Genomic DNA, 16,815 nt, shown 5'->3' on the forward strand with positions numbered 1-16,815 from the left:
CATATATTTAAGAAGAAAAACATTTATTTAAGAATAAAAACACATACATTTAAGAATAAAAACACACATTTAAGAATAAAAACATTTAAGAATAAAAACATATATTTAAGAATAAAAGCATTTAAGAATAAAAACATACATTTAAGAATAAAAACATCCAAAAACATTTAAGAATAAAAACATCCAAAAACATTTAAGAATAAAAACTTAAGAATAGAAACATATATTTAAGAATAAAAACATACAATTAAGAATAAAAACACATACATTTAAGAATAAAAACACACATTTAAGAATAAAAACACATTTAAGAATATAATCATTTAAGAATAAAAACATACATTTAAGAATAAAAACATCCAAACATCCAAAAACATTTAGGAATAAAATCATTTATTTAAGAATAAAAATATTTATTTAAGAATAAAAATATTTATTTAAGAATAAAAACATTTATTTAAAAATAAAAACATTTATTTAAGAATAAAAACATTTATTTAAGAATAAAAACATTTATTCAAGAATAAAAATAAACATTTAAGAATAAAAATAAACATTTAAGAATAAAAATAAACATTTAAGAATAAAAACATTTATTTAAGAATAAAAACATTTATTTAAGAATAAAAGCATTTATTTAAGAATAAAAGCATTTATTTAAGAATAAAAACATTTATTTAAGAATAAAAACATAAGAATAAAAACATTTATTTAAGAATAAAAACATTTATTTAAGAATAAAAACAAACATTTAAGAATAAAAACAAACATTTAAGAATAAAAAGAAACATTTGAGAATAAAAACAAACATTTAAGAATAAAAACAAACATTTAAGAATAAGAACATTTATTTAAGAATAAAAACATTTATTTAAGAATAAAAACAACCCATTTATTTAAGAATAAAAACATTTATTTAAGCATAAAAACATTTATTTAAGAATAAAAACATTTATTTAAGAATAAAAACATTTATTTAAGAATAAAAACATTTATTTAAGAATAAAAACATACATTTAAGAATAAAAACATACATTTAAGAATAAAAACATACATTTAAGAATACATACATTTAAGAATACATACATTTAAGAATACATACATTTAAGAATACATACATTTAAGAATACATACATTTAAGAATACATACATTTAAGAATAAAAACATACATTTAAGAAAAAACCTTAAGAATAAAAAATTATATCTAAGAATAAAAAACATACATCTATAATAAAACAAATTGTATAAATATATGGCATAATATAATGTCAACTCGGCACAAATTAGGTCATTTCCGGACTAACATATAGTTCAATTTTATTTCAATAATTCGCTTTCGCGTAGGGGTCCCTAGCTGTTGGAGGAAAGGGGGCTACCCTGATAAAACCCAGAGTTTTAAAAGTTTGGTCAATTTTTGTTACTGTTGTATACCAGTCACCTCGACTTTTGTTACTGTTGTATACCAGTCACCTCGAATTCTGTTACTGTTGTATACCAGTCACCTCGACTTCACACATATTTAGATACTCGGTTGGTTTGGTTATCTTGATGAACCTGCCCACTGTTTTCTCATCACATTTGAATGTTCTGACTGTACCTCCGAAAACTCCAGGTATAAATACACAGAGTTTGGAAGTTGTAGTACTGAGAGTAGGATATGAATTATAAACAATTACACTCACATTAGATAACCATGTTCCATAATCTGAAAGAAACGTCGAAATAGCTACAGATTAAGGCCTTTAATATTGCCCTGAAAGCGTTGATTCTGTCTATCATTCATTCATTGAATTCCAACTACCAAGACAGTGTTCTTTTACGTACACTACCAATTTATCAACGGGACCGAGGGTAGGTATGAGGGGACTGTCTAACACTGATGCATGTTACTCTGACAGGGATTCTTCAGAAGTACACTGCTAAAATGAAATGAAATAGGTTTAACGGCATACTGTTCTGCTTTGAACTGTGCTAATGAAAAAGGGCATACGCCATACAATGTGCTATGCGGGAAATTTTTCCCGGACAGCGGCGTACGGCCTACTCTTATATCGAATTCCAACTGTCAAGGGATCTTTTACGTGCACGCCAGTGTGTACACGGGACCTCGGTTTTTCGTCCCATCCGAACGACTAGACAGCTGTCCTTGTCAGGCCCTCCGTCCTGCAACACTGACAAGGGGGATCCACGCCGGAAAATTTGGATGAACTTTCTCGGCCAATGTATTTCGTCCCATACGGCCTACTCTTATATCGAATTCCAACTGCCAAGTGATCTTTAACGGGCATGCCAATGTATACGCAAGGGACCTCGGTATTTCGTCCCATACGAACGACTAGACAGCTGCCCTTGTCAGGCCCTCCGTCCTGCTCCACCGACAAGAGGAAACCACGTCGGAAAAAATCCCGATGAACTTTCTCGGCCAATGCAGGGATCGAACACCCGACCTCCAGGCTAGCGAACCAGCGTCTTACCCACTTAGCACCGTGGGCCGACACTACTAATATACAAACATTTTCAAGCCCCCCCCCCACCTCAACCCCCTAAACACCCACCTGAAATATACATTGCCCCACCCCACCTCCCATCGCAAATCCGCATGTGGTATTGTTTTATCTTAGTTCAGTGTTTTACCCAAATAATTCTGCGAATATTGATAGATTGTTAGTTGATTTGGGGGTTAGTTAAAGGGACTGAAATGTTATTTAAATTATTAATTAGGCATTAATTAACTTATCCAGACCATTCTCTCAAAACTGTCATCGATGGCCTGAGGACTTTAATAAGTTTTGTCATGACTGATTTAACGTGCCGACTTTAGTAATGATGACCGAGGCCTTGCCTAAAATTCCATCGCTAATATCTCGGTTCAGAGTGAAGCAATTTGCCTGACATTTTCAGCATATTCTATTTACTTTATCTATTTTTAACTGTTATAGCGGGAACAGCGAGCTCTTGATCTAATCCCGCATAATGCCCCTTTAAGTTGATAAATACATTTTTATTTTCTAGTTTTCAGTATGAGCCCATATCCTTTCATTGACTTACAACTTTTATCGTCATATCTATTAGATATAGTTATACTTGTGATGTCATACGTCGATGCTAGATCAACTTGCCACCAAGGATTATAATCATCGGCAGCAGTAGCCTGACAACTAGCCACAGACATCATGCCATTCCTGTTTCCGTCAACGGCCTTACTAGACGAATAAACTGCATGAAGAAATGAGGTCTGTTCGGTTGGTTTTCCTAAAGCAATATTATCACCTCCTGAAAAATAATTATTTGAAATGATTAAGTTTACTGTATTGAGATTTAAGTAGACTACAGCTAGATTTAGTGGGTTTTTTTAAAGGACAGGTCAAAGGAGGCTGACTTCAAACACTAGCAGCTTATCATTATAAATAATGTAGAATTGTTAGAAAATGTATCTGAAGCTGTGCTTTTAGGACGAACTGTTGATCAACATATAGATTGGAATCTCCAAATTAACAAAACTGCCAAAATTATATCCCCCAAAACCATCTTAGAATATTATTTTTCAACGACTATATCTACCATATTATGGTAATGTGAGAAGAGGAACATTGTGGATGCAAAACGCGATTCCCATTCGACACCTTTATTTGGATCTCTAATTGACTTATAATCTACCAAGGCAAACAATACAATCAGGGAAGGCTCACTTTCAAAATTCTAACAGACAAATTACCATCATATTTATATAACATAATCTGGGAAAAGTCTAAATTGACCACAAATACCATGACATTGAGGTAGGAAAGTCAACTTAAATTAGCAATTCCAAAAAAGTAAGAAAAATACAATGCCAAGAACATTTCTATATGCCGTTTCTTTATTTTGGCATTCACTACCACAAACTGTGTAGCATGCGTCCACATGTTTTATCTTCAAAAAGGAGTTAGTAAAACATGTGGAATCTGTTTAGCCTTGTTGATTATTACTGTTGTCCTTTGAATGTGTGTTTATTTGCCATTTTTCCCCTAGATAAACTTATATATATTCACTTTGTGAATATGTGTAAATATTGTAGTGACTAGTTTTATAGAATAGGAGGAACGTGTTGAAAATTAGATCCTATGTACTAAAAATGTTCACTCAGAAAATATATTCAATATAATTATTGTACCAAAACCACGTAATGACCTTTAGCATCCAGACCATTATATTAATAGGTTCCACTTTCAGATACAATCTCGATCTCAATTCATTTACCTGTGGTAAAACTCGCCGGCCATACGTTGACCATTTTGAATGTCACGTGATGTATATTATGTATGTTTCAATATATTGCGCAATGTCTTTAGCTCGAGACCATTAAACAACTTAAAATACAGACACTATCTCGCACGTGCTTTTCAATGAATTACGCGAGTACAATATTTCATGTAGTATAAATAATGTACGATTGGCAAGTTGTCCATACATTATTGCCAATAATGGCACGCAGACATCAAAGGATGACGTCACATCTGTATTTTAATTCCAATTAAAATGATGACGTTTAAAAGAGTAAGTAAAATGTATATATATGGTCGTCTTACCTGGTAATTTATTACATTCATATCTTTGATTACAGGTGTCACTCGTTCCATTCACTAAAACAAAGTTTATAAGTGGGCAATCAATATAAAGGACTTTGTTGAAGAACTAATGATATACAAGATTCAACCAATAACAGATCGGAGAGCCTAATCAATAGTTCATCGATACTGATCAGTGGGTCGTTACTTAAATACATAAAACAACTTCCCATACGCTTGTCTCTAATACCACGGCAGTTATCACGGTAGTTGTAATTCGGTAAAAGACTATAGCACACTGTATGACGTATGTCCGTTTTCATTAGTCCAGTCAGAGCAGACCAGTAGGGCATACCAAAACATACATACGAGAAACAATCTTACATTCTAATTCTTGTAAAGTTCCGTCGTATCGGTATGGTAGTCTTTTTCGATCCGGACAGAGGGCCTGGCAAGAACAGCTGTCTAGTGCACACATTGGCGTGCACGTAAAAGATCCCTTAACAGTTGGAATTCGATATAAGAGTAGGCCGTAGTGCCGCTGTCCTGGCAAACTTTCCCTCGTGGCACAATGTATGGCGTATGCTCGTCTTTATTAGTCCAGTTCGGAGCAGAACAGTAGGACGTTAAACCCCATTTCATTTCATTTCTTTTCTTTTCGATCCCACATATAAATATATATAATATGGAATACTTACCAAGGGTGCCATAAATTTCCACTTCACACAGAGTTAAGAAATTGGACTTTTCTATGGAAATCTTCACAAATCTACCTTGGACGCCCTTATTACACCTGATGATGTTTTTACCTGTAGTATAATCAACCACTGAAGCACAACAATTAGCTTCTGAAAAGTTGCCTATTGTTGGATCAGCATCATAGACTTCATAATTAACATCATGCAGGCGTTCAGCTGGAAAAGACAGACATGTTGTTAAATGGTCAACCATTAAAGTGAAGATGCGTCATTTGCATTTTGTGCTAAAATTTCAAATTTCTCATGGCTCATAAATACCCAGATTGACAATTTAACATTTAATTAGGAAAGCAATATCAAAATATCAACGCTAGAAATGCTAGTTTATTGCTAGAAATATAATGCAGTTTAAAAATCCGCCATTGAAGTAACGATTTGAATCAATCTGGTTAAAACACAGATCCTATTTTATAGTTCAAAATTTCGTTTTACTTGTCTTTACTACACTTGGATCTGGAAGACTTGTTATTTAACTAGTGTTCTGCTTGAAATAAGGGGTCAGCCAATCAAATGGTCTGTCGAATCGATTGTTTGACCTTTTTTGCCCGGAACTGTGGGTAATCCACTAGTAACATCAATGCTGATAGGTTAATCAAATGTCTGACAAGGGGAACCCACGCCGGAAAATCTGGATGAACCTTCTCGGCCTATGCAGGGATCGAACACCCGACCTCCAGGCTAGCGAGCCAGCGTCTTACCCACTTAGCCACCGTGATCCTCTATTTAGAATAGGACTATCAATTCTGTTCGCCTATAACAAAATGGCGACAGGCTTATTACATAACGAGCTGCATAGATTGATGAAATTTCAATTTAACACACCTTTGCAAATACGGAACGGAATTGAATTATTTTCTTATAAGAGATTCATCTGTCACAATATTTAACTTGGCAAGCGGTTTTCTTTTTGTGCTAACATGAAGCAATGAGACTTTCAGTATGTTTGTAATAATTCTAGTTACACCAGGGGTGTAATGTATTAACTCACAATTTATTGACAATCGGAATACTCGCCTGTCTCATCTTGCATGTGTTTTCAGGGTCGTCTTATTTCTTCCCTTGTCTGATACATAATTATCCCAAAGAAAACGGGAGTCGCAGAGGTTGTAGGTGAGGTTATTGTGTTTCCCGAGAAAATTCCTCTTTAGTTTCGATTTATTTGAACATACTGCACTCTTATTTAAAAGATTAAGTATATTTCTACTAACTCTAGCTACATGACGACTATAATGTATTTAAATATATACTATATTGCAACCATCTTTATTAGCCTTAGATTTGCACAGCTATAAACGCAGAAATGTTAAATCTATTTGCATAAAACCAGACGCACCGAAATGTCGGTTATAATTATGTCACATATAATGCAGGAATCTTATGGGACGGCATACTATATGTTGTTAAAATTTCAAATTCATTCGAATCGAATTGTTTAAACAAAATGCGACAATAAGTTGATTTAAATGATATACTGCAGTGTACAGTTAGCGCCTTGAGATTGCATTGGTGGGTGTAACTGGCGCGATATATACTTACTTACAGTATGACACATATACGCTTACGATAAACCAGTATGACACATTTAAGAAGAACTTTGTATCACATATACTCAAGATAAAGCAGAATGATACATTTATGCTCACGATAAACCAGTATGCCGCATATTATATACTTACAATAAACCTGTAGGACACATATATATGAACAATAAACCAATATGTCACATACTTCGTTATAACAAATACATACGGCGCGGCAACCCAGAATGACATATAATTATATACTTACGATACACTAATATGACACATATACACTTCGATAAATGCGTACGATAAGCCTACATATATAGGACACATATATACTAGTTACTTTAGTAAGGTATAGTATCGGCTCTGCTCTCCACTACGTTACTGCCGCCTGCTCTATACAACTGATATGAAAATAAGGCTTTCCCCCATCCCGGTTCTAGGGATATTTTGGATTCCTTACCGTTTACGGTAAAATTTTATTCCTAAATTTGGAATATTGGTTGAGCGTGAGTTTGATAATGGCGACCAATTCAAATGAAAGTTGCTTTTGTTTTTGTATCGCATAATTCTACATGAAAATACATGTAGTGTTGTATTTTTATAACTTTGTGTCGGATGTGACAAAAAATGATTCCTTTTGGCGATCAAAGAAGAATCACGGTGCAAAATAGACGGTAAGGATTCCAAAATAACCTTAGAACCGAGATGGGGGAAAAGCCTTATTTTCATATTAGTTGTACAGATCACGCGGCAGTAACGTAGTAGAGAGTAGAGTTGATACCTTAAAAAGTAATTACATATATACATACAATAAAACAGTATGATAGATATATACTTACGGTAAACCAGTATGACACACATATATTTGGGATGTGACACATAAATGCGTACGATAAGTATAACACGCAGTACTTACGGTATTCAGCCTCGTTGTAAACCACTATAAAACGAATTAGAAATGTGTCCATCAAATCCAGGAGGAACCAAGGTTGATAATCATATTGGTCTGTTTGAAAACAGGTATTATTGTCGTTATCTAAAGCTGCTCTGGGTGGTTGTATTACACCAACAGAGCTTGTTGATGGGGAGTTTAGACTAGCCACATTACTCCCATCTGTAAATAAAAGAAAACCAAGTACGAATAATCCGAACCATTACACAAAATTCGAAGCCCTAAAACAACGATATAGGCAACATAAAGTAATCAGCAAATGGACTGTTCACGGTATACAAAATATAAGAAATGATGATGAATCTCAATAGGTTGGCTATTGGTCGGTGTCTATGACATCCTATGAACATTTTATTAAACCAAATTAAATCATGGTTATAAGTTATGTCGTTACTGGTGAGTTAAAATAGCTCATTTCCCTTTATTCCACAGTTCATTTACAGAGAACAGTAAATCATCAGCCTGTCATGGCAATGAATCAGTTATGTGACCAGAATACATTTAGCAATACAACCATAGTATCTACAGAGAACAGTCTGTCATGGAAATCAACCAACTATGAAGTCAGGATAAGAAGCTTATATTCTTATATTATAACATAACTTTAGTTCTTTTCGAAAGGGGAATAACTACAAAATATAAACTTATGTGTATTTAACTACAAAATATAATCTATAACATAACTTATATTCCATTCTAAAGGGGTGTAACTACAAAATATAATTTATAAAATAACTTATATTCTATATTCTAAAGGGGTATAACTACAAAATATAAACTATAACATAATTTATATTCTATATTCTAAAGAGGTATAACTACAAAATATAATCTATAACATAATTTATATTCTAATAATCTATTCTAAAGGGGGTATAACTACAAAATATAATCTATAACATACCATATATTCCTTTCTAAAGGGGTATAACTACAAACTATAATCTATAACATAACTTATATTCCATTCTAAACGGGTATGACTACAAAATATAATCTATAACATAACTTATATTCTATATTCTAAAGGAGTATAACTACAAAATATAATCTATAACATAACTTATATTCTATATTCTAAAGGGGTACAACTACAAAATATAACATACAAGATTTGAATTCGATAACCAACCTTAGATCTACAGAAGAAAGTTTCGAAAAAGGAACATACCACTCATAAATAGCCATAGATCTAAACAAAAAAGTTGAAAAAGAGTGGATGGAAATTGTAGAATTTAAAACAGTAATACTAAAACTGTAGTCCATCAATAAATAGCAATATCAGATGTCAAATCTGATTTTAGATTCATTTTTCATTTACCCTCTGCACATTTTATTTCTAGTCAAATAATCAACAAGGACAGTATAACAACTTGCGAGTAATCAACAAGAACAGTATAAAAACTTGTGAGTAATCAACAAGGATAGTATAACAACTTGCGAGTAATCTACATGAATAGTATAACAACTTATCAAAAATACCAAAGAACAGTATAAAATCTTGCGAGTAATCAAGAAGAACAGAATTAAAACTTACCCGTAATCATCACGAAAACCGCCATACCAGGGTCCGGATCTGTAGTCAGTTCTTTCGCATTCCTCGTATAAAGATGGCATTCTTTTCTTTGTTTGTGAAAAGCAACCGCTACACACTGGGGTTCATTTGTACAGGCAAGCATGCACGCAATTTTCGAATTTGTCGACACCATTTTGTTTGCTGTGTTTGGTAGCACGTCATCTAAAACATGCGTATACCCCATCCAATAAACGGGACAACTACAACTAAATTTGTTCATCAGGTATAGAATGAGAAAAACTGTCAGAAGATCTTGAAATTGTGAAAACATGGTGTAAACGTTGAATCGGTTCAAATACAAAATACTAACATTAGTGTATAAATGTCATAATAACGCAGCTCCTCAATATTTATCTGAACTCTTATATGACTACAGATCACTTCACTCTCAAAATAAACAGTTACTATTTGTTCCAAGATATAACTTAAAGTCATATGGGTATAGGTCTTTCAGTTCAGCTAGTCCTAGATGATGGAACGAAGTTCCGCAACAGATCAAGAATCAACAGACTTTTAATCAATTTAAATCCGCACTAAAGACTTTCCTGTTTCGACAGTTTGTTTTACCAGTAGAGCCATTACTAAAAGCGTTTTGAGCATGTGTCAACATGGGGAGACTCTGTATAAAACCTCGTTATTATTATTTATTTAGATCCTAACCAAACTACATCAATGAATTATGTGGACTGTCAAACATATAATGTCTATTCAGGAATATCAGAGGCCTGTGCATATAATGTCTATTCGGGAATATCAGAGGCTTTTGTCCCCCATACAGTTTTTTTTATTGATCTTGATGAACATCACTGAAGAGCACGCGGCTGTATGACCGTAAGTGATATGTACCTACGCCTATACAATTGCGATGCGGCACCGGTTTACTTATTAGGATAAGTTGCCGCTTTTAAAATTAAGTTATCAAAATTGCGTCGTTCGAAGTTTTTAGTGCAAAGTTGTCCGTGTTTGAAGAAACTCGTATAAACCTCAAAGAAAAACAGCTTCAGACTTTGAAATATTTATATTATAAAACATTCGTCAAAGGTGTCTAGACGTAGGGTACTGGAATCTGCTGAGGTTTGTCGGGTGCACTAAGGAGTCCACACAATGTTGCTCTTCTTGTTAACCAATATCCTTGGAATGCCAACCTTTAAACATCCGTAATGCACAGTCATTTGAATCTTTTAAATCCCCTACTAAAAACTCATCCTTTTAGCATAGCATATTTAGTTTTAATTATTATATTTGCGTCATTTGAGCAATTTTAAACTCCTGTTTCGTTCTTAGACGTTATATCGAGTTATGTTTTTTTAATTGTGGATCTACTTTTTAACGTAAATGTTCTCAATATACTTATATTTTTGTTTTCACGATGCTCTGTGGTATTCTATTGTTTTTCACATCATGTTGTACCGCCTATTGAGATCTATGTTGATGTAATTGGGGTTAAATAATAAATATTATTATTATTATTCTGATATCACAGTCCAATATCATAGACAGCTGCCCATGCTGCGGTTTGTTTGATTGGTTAATGTATGATGATTTCCTTCATAATCGAGATATTCGATATTAGAAGAACCGTTGCACATCCCTGCTAATCTGTAAATAAAACAAATAGGAAATAACTGAAAACTGTTTTCAATTTAAATTATGTGAGATGGTGTGTATTAAATATCAAAAATATGTTTTATTATCCTTTGAAATATACATACTAAATCCTTTTCACAAATGGTGTACAACCAAGTCATTAAATAATTCATACGCCACACTTAAAACCAAGCTTACCGATTAAAAACATAGCATAGAAAAAATGACCAGGGTCCGTATTCAAAGGTTTTCCTAAAGTTAAGATACTTCATTTTTCCACTTAACCAAGTGTCTTACCTTAAATCGGCATTCAAAGGCTTTATTTTACATATACTTGGCTATATGAATAACTTCACACTTAAAATATGGAATACCCACATTAGCCCAAAAGCATGAATTATTAATTATTCAATACCTTTCACTGCCAAAAACCACAAATTACTCACGCTGCACGCATGTTACGTCCCCTTTAGAGCTCCATTCTACTCTAGTTATGATTACATGTACTAGGAAATGTTTGTCGAAATACCATATTGTAACGCTTGAAAATAGATGATTATAATTTATGATGAATTTGATAGTACGCACCCGTTGCCGGATCAGTTGTTTTAGTAGATGTTTTTAAAAAATTCCGTTTCCATAAATTTCAATTGAAGTTTTCGAAAAGTGGTGGTATAATGATGAATATTGTAAACTTTATTATTTTAACAACGTATAGCGATAGAAAACAACATATTAGCTATATGGCAGGACCTTTGGCTTTTTAGTTGGATTGTACAAATCATTAAGTGTTGTTTATCAATCTATCATTTGACAAATTCATAGAAATTGTGTTAGTGCCTACATTTTAGAATCCGAAAGGCCTGGCGTTGAAGGTACATTGGGCGTATTTCTACCCGAATAAATATTACCGATTAAACGCAAAAAGTCAAATTTGTTTCAAATAGATATCTTGAACGGTTTATGAGATATGCTCCGGAAACAAAATTGTACACTAAAAACTATGTCAATTTTGTTGGAAACACAAAAAATATAAATCCCAGAAATTACTAAATAGCAAAAGGTACAACTACTGCAATAGGTTGACGTGTGTATAAGTTTCAAAAAGATATCTTGGACGGTTTATGAGATATGCTCCGGAAATGGAACCCGGACGGGCGGACGGACGGACGGAGACCATTTCAACATCCCTCCCTAACTTTGTCCGGCGCGGAATAATAAAACAAATAGCTAAAGGTGTTGTCGAAACGAACACTCTAAGTATTACTGAATCCAGGATCTCACCATATTCATCTTGATCTTGTTAGGTCATATCAAATTTTCTAAGGAATACGCGTGCCAAGTTTTATGTAGATTGTGTATGAATTAGCGAAGCCATAGACCTCTTTTCGAACTTCTGGCTTGGAACTCTATAACGCCTAATCAATTTCATAGCAAACATATTATCGACGTCAGAATGTGTTGTCCTAACATTATCACTTACTATTCATACCATAAAACACAGCATTACGTAAAAGAATACACCACTCACTAGTAATGTCATAGAATTATTGGATAGAACTATACACAATAACACATACTTTTGGAAAAAGAAATATTAATTGATTGACCGCCACGAACCGTATTCTCTATTGTTTTCCGGCAAGAAAACAATAACAAATATTTAGTGAAGCAACAAAGTATTGGCGAGCGTGTGACATAAAATGACATGAAATGGAGTTTAAAGTTACAATTTCATATTTTCTAAGAAAGTCAAAACATAATTATTTCTATGTCTTTTCCTCAATCGGTTGTCAACTCATTCTCACACTTAAAACTCATTTACACCGGAAATAATAACACAATCACCTCCCTTGTTTTCTATTTTCCACCATGGAGTAGTTATCTTCAAACGTTGGAATTTGAAGATAAAAATTATATTTTTGCCAATTACTCAACTGGCAATAGTGAATTATAGGATTAATAGGATTATTCTTTAACAAGGTAGGACTGTTTATAGATACCATCTATTTTAAGGCTTTATTTTAATAAATTTTAAAAGTATAACTTAAAAATATGAAATTGCACCTTTAACGTCCTACTGTTCTGCTCTGACCTGGGCTAATGAAGACGGACATACGCCATACAGTGTGCTATGAGGGACATTTTGCCCGGCAACGGCACTACGGCCTATTCTTATTAAAGTCCAACTGTCAAGGGGTCTTTTACGGGCATGGCAATGTGTACACGGGACCTCGTTTTTTTGTCACATCCGAACGACTAGACAGCTGTCCTTGTCAGGCCCTCCGTCCTGCATCACTGACAAGGAGGAACCGCGCCGGAAAATCTGGATGAACTTTCTCGGCCAATGCAGGGATCGAACACCCGACCTCCTGGCTAGCGAGCCAGCTTCTTACCTACTTAGCCACCGTGACCCCCTGGCTAGCGAGTGTGTATGAGATGAATAATAAAGTAAATAATGATAATTATTTATCAGTTGTAACAAATCAATAGTTCAAAAACTAATCCCGGACAATTTTTTTTTAAATATTCGAAATCAGATTTCCTAAGATACATGTAGATTCTTTCGAAGCGAATCATGAACATCATATCAAAAATTCGAAATCAAATTTCGTAAGATACATGTAGCTTGTTTTAGTGGTTTGAATATAGTCGTCAATCAGTTTCGCATATATTCAAACTGATCCCCCCCCACCCCATTATGCGCTTAGCTACGTCTAATAGCTATTCCAATCAACCGAGGATATAAGAAATCTCTAAAGGAATCAAAAACCTTGTTGAGCTATTAAAGTTTGATGGCATTTTGATAATCAAGTGAAGTCAATATTGACTAAAGATTCCTACTACGTAATTTCGGGATTAACATATCGTTAAATTTTATTTCAATAATTCGCTAGCGAGTAGGTTTCTTTAGCAGTGGGAGGAAACCCACCAGGTTGCACAGGCGACCCTACTTCTTGTTACCCACAGGCGTGGAACCGAAACCTGACCCAACCCAATAACAAATACAACCAAAACAGTAAAAGTTACAATCATTAGTGTGTGGACTATTCAGTGATGTTGACCTAAACCAATAACACCAGCTAATATAGTATATGATATTCCTGAGTAGACTTTATGTACAAATACTTCAAATAGATAATTGGTTAAAATCAGAAACGATTAGTGGTTTATATTTAAAAGTGGATAACTGACATTATCAGAGACTACAATGTCTAATATTGCAATACAGATGTGACGTCATCATTTGATGTTGGCGTACCATTATTTCAAATAATGGCACGGGCAATGTGCTAAGCGTACATTATTTATACTAGTTGCACTATTGGAACCGCGTGACGTATTTCATTGAAATGCACGTGCTGGATAGTGTCTGTATTTTAAGTTGTTTTATGATTTCGTGCAAGACATTGCGTAATATATAGGTATTGCCCTCGTGCTATCGCACTCGTACGATATCAATATATACTATTCAAAAAAAGTAGGGGATATTTGATTATTAAGTGTTATTAAAGTCACCTAATGAAACTGACGAAGAAACAAATGACAAAATGAAATGAAGTTAACATTCATCGATTTATTCCAAATGATCGTTAGACTAAGTAAGGCACAGACTGACCATTATAAGGGTAAAATGATACCCGGGGTCAAACAGCAAAGTTACCACAGCATCACAACCAAGTCAGTAACGGGTAAATCCTCCTCTGTTTGCCAAACAAGCATTGATCCGACGTGGCATACTCCTAATGAGACGTCTAAGGTCATTTTGGTCCAGATTGTCCCATTCCTGTTGCAACGCAGCAGCAAGTTCTTGGACATTGGCAGGACGTTGTTGATGTTGACGTAACCTCTGTCCAAGCATGTCCCAGACATGCTCGATGGGGGAGAGGTCGGGACTCAGTGCTGGCCAAGGTAATGTGGTGATGTTCTGTTGTTGGAGGTAACCTGTAACGATCCTGGCCCTGTGACATCTTGCGTTGTCATCCTGGAAGATGAAACGGCGGCCATGACGTCGTGCGAACGGCACAACATGGACTGCCAAGATGTTGTCCCGGTAGTACTGGCCTGTAACACGCCCTGCAACAACATGTAAAGCCGTTCTTCCAGCAACAGTGATGCCTCCCCACACCATAACAGAACCACCCCCAAATCGATCATGTCTGATGACGTTAACGTCTTGGAAGCGCTCGTTTCGACGACGCCACACCCTCCTACGTCTGTCCAAAAAATCAACAGTGAACCTTGACTCATCTGAAAACATCACATTGCTCCAGCGTCGATTATCCCAGTGTTGACGATCCCTACACCAACGACGTCTTGCCTGAATGTGATGATCTCTCAAACAAGGGATCACGCGAGGACGTCGGGCGCGAAGGTGACCCCTATGCAGTCGATTCCGAATCGTCTGGCCACTCACTCTCACACCAGTGTCTGTTTGAAGACGAGCGCTGATCTGATTTGCTGTGATGACACGATTTCTCAAGGCCAAGGTACGGATAAATCGATCCTGGGCTTGAGTTGTCGCCCTTGGTCGACCTGAGCGTGGTCTGTCCTGTACAGATTGTGTATCACGGTATCTGGACCATAGCCTGCTTATGACAGACTGAGAAACATTCATCGTCCGCGCCACAACCGCCTGTGTTGTGCCGATCTGTAGCATGCCAAGGGCACGTAACCTTTCATTTTGGGTAAGCCGACGCATATCAAAATTTGTTTTCTGGTCACTAAAACAATTAAACTGATGTTTCCACCCTGGAATTCAATGCCACAATGACTGTAACATTCAAAGTCAGAGTCGTGCAAATCTTGGGTTGGACCCCCATGATGATCCCAAGCATCACCTGCATTCCATGTGGTAGCTATTGGTGCGTTTGGGCGTCACATGTAACTGGAAATGTTTCTTCTGTTAGGTTCTATAGTGACTTTTTTCGTAGTCATTTGCATATTTTAGTATTATGCCCCCAAAATCAAATATCCCCTACTTTTTTTGAATAGTATATTACTTAATGTCTCGCACTCGACCATTAAACTACACATAATATGCTTTATAATTATGATTTCTATGCTATGCTAAAAGTTTATATGCTACAAATCATAATGACACAACACCAGTAATACAGTAAGACTCCAATACACAGAGGACACAAAACCCAACTGTCGTGGGATGCGCTACGATAGGATTGTCTCCATTGAGTCCACGATCTGGTACGTGCAGATACGCTCGTTTAGGTTTCGATACGATCAACTCGATTGCTAGAACTGACCTGAATATATGACAAGCCCTGGGAGGATCACTACGATTTCAATCGTAGTGCGAATCGTGATAGTGAGAATCTAGCATTATCGATTTTACGGTGAAGTTGCCATTTTCTAAGACGGACAGACTATATACTTCATTAAAGTAATTGGTTAGGCAGTGAAATGGTTTAAAGTTTACAAAAATGTACAACATCTTTACACAGTTTCGGGATCTTCTGACAATTGTTCTCTTTCTTTGCCTGGTGAACAAACTAAGCTATAGTTGTCCCGAATATTGGATGGGATATACGCAGGTTTTGGATGATGTGATACCAAACTCAGCTCAGAAAATGGTATCGATAGATTCGAAAGTTGGGTGTATCTTTGCGTGTAATCGCGAAACCCACTGTGTCGGATTTGCCTTTCATCAACAAAGAAGAGAATGTCATCTGTATACGAGGAATGCGAAAGAACTGACTACAGATCCGGACCCTGGTATGGTGGTTTTTGTGATGATTAATGGTAAGATCTTATACTTTTCTTGTTGATTACCATCAAGAGTTTATTCCACTCTTGTTAACTACTTGCAAGTTGTTTCACTGTCCATGTAGATTACTGGCAAGTTTT

The 16,815-nt window shown here is 35.2% G+C and overlaps 1 protein-coding gene across 1 annotated transcript; it reads right to left on the reverse strand.

The window, feature by feature from the left end:
- Nucleotides 1-1,189: 1,189 nt before the first annotated feature.
- On the reverse strand, nucleotides 1,190-10,956 carry LOC126816467 (uncharacterized). Its single transcript, XM_050543074.1, has 6 exons — nucleotides 9,325-10,956; nucleotides 7,752-7,949; nucleotides 5,247-5,462; nucleotides 4,570-4,623; nucleotides 3,050-3,274; nucleotides 1,190-1,706 (listed from the first exon to the last, which is right to left on the reverse strand). Exons 1-6 carry the CDS (start codon nucleotides 9,632-9,634, stop codon nucleotides 1,483-1,485), a joined length of 1,227 nt encoding a protein of 408 aa, XP_050399031.1. The 5' UTR covers nucleotides 9,635-10,956; the 3' UTR covers nucleotides 1,190-1,482.
- Between the last annotated feature and the right edge of the window lie 5,859 nt (nucleotides 10,957-16,815).

Source organism: Patella vulgata, chromosome 3 (assembly GCF_932274485.2).
Source record: "Patella vulgata chromosome 3, xgPatVulg1.2, whole genome shotgun sequence".
Classification (NCBI taxonomy): Eukaryota; Metazoa; Mollusca; class Gastropoda; family Patellidae; genus Patella; species Patella vulgata.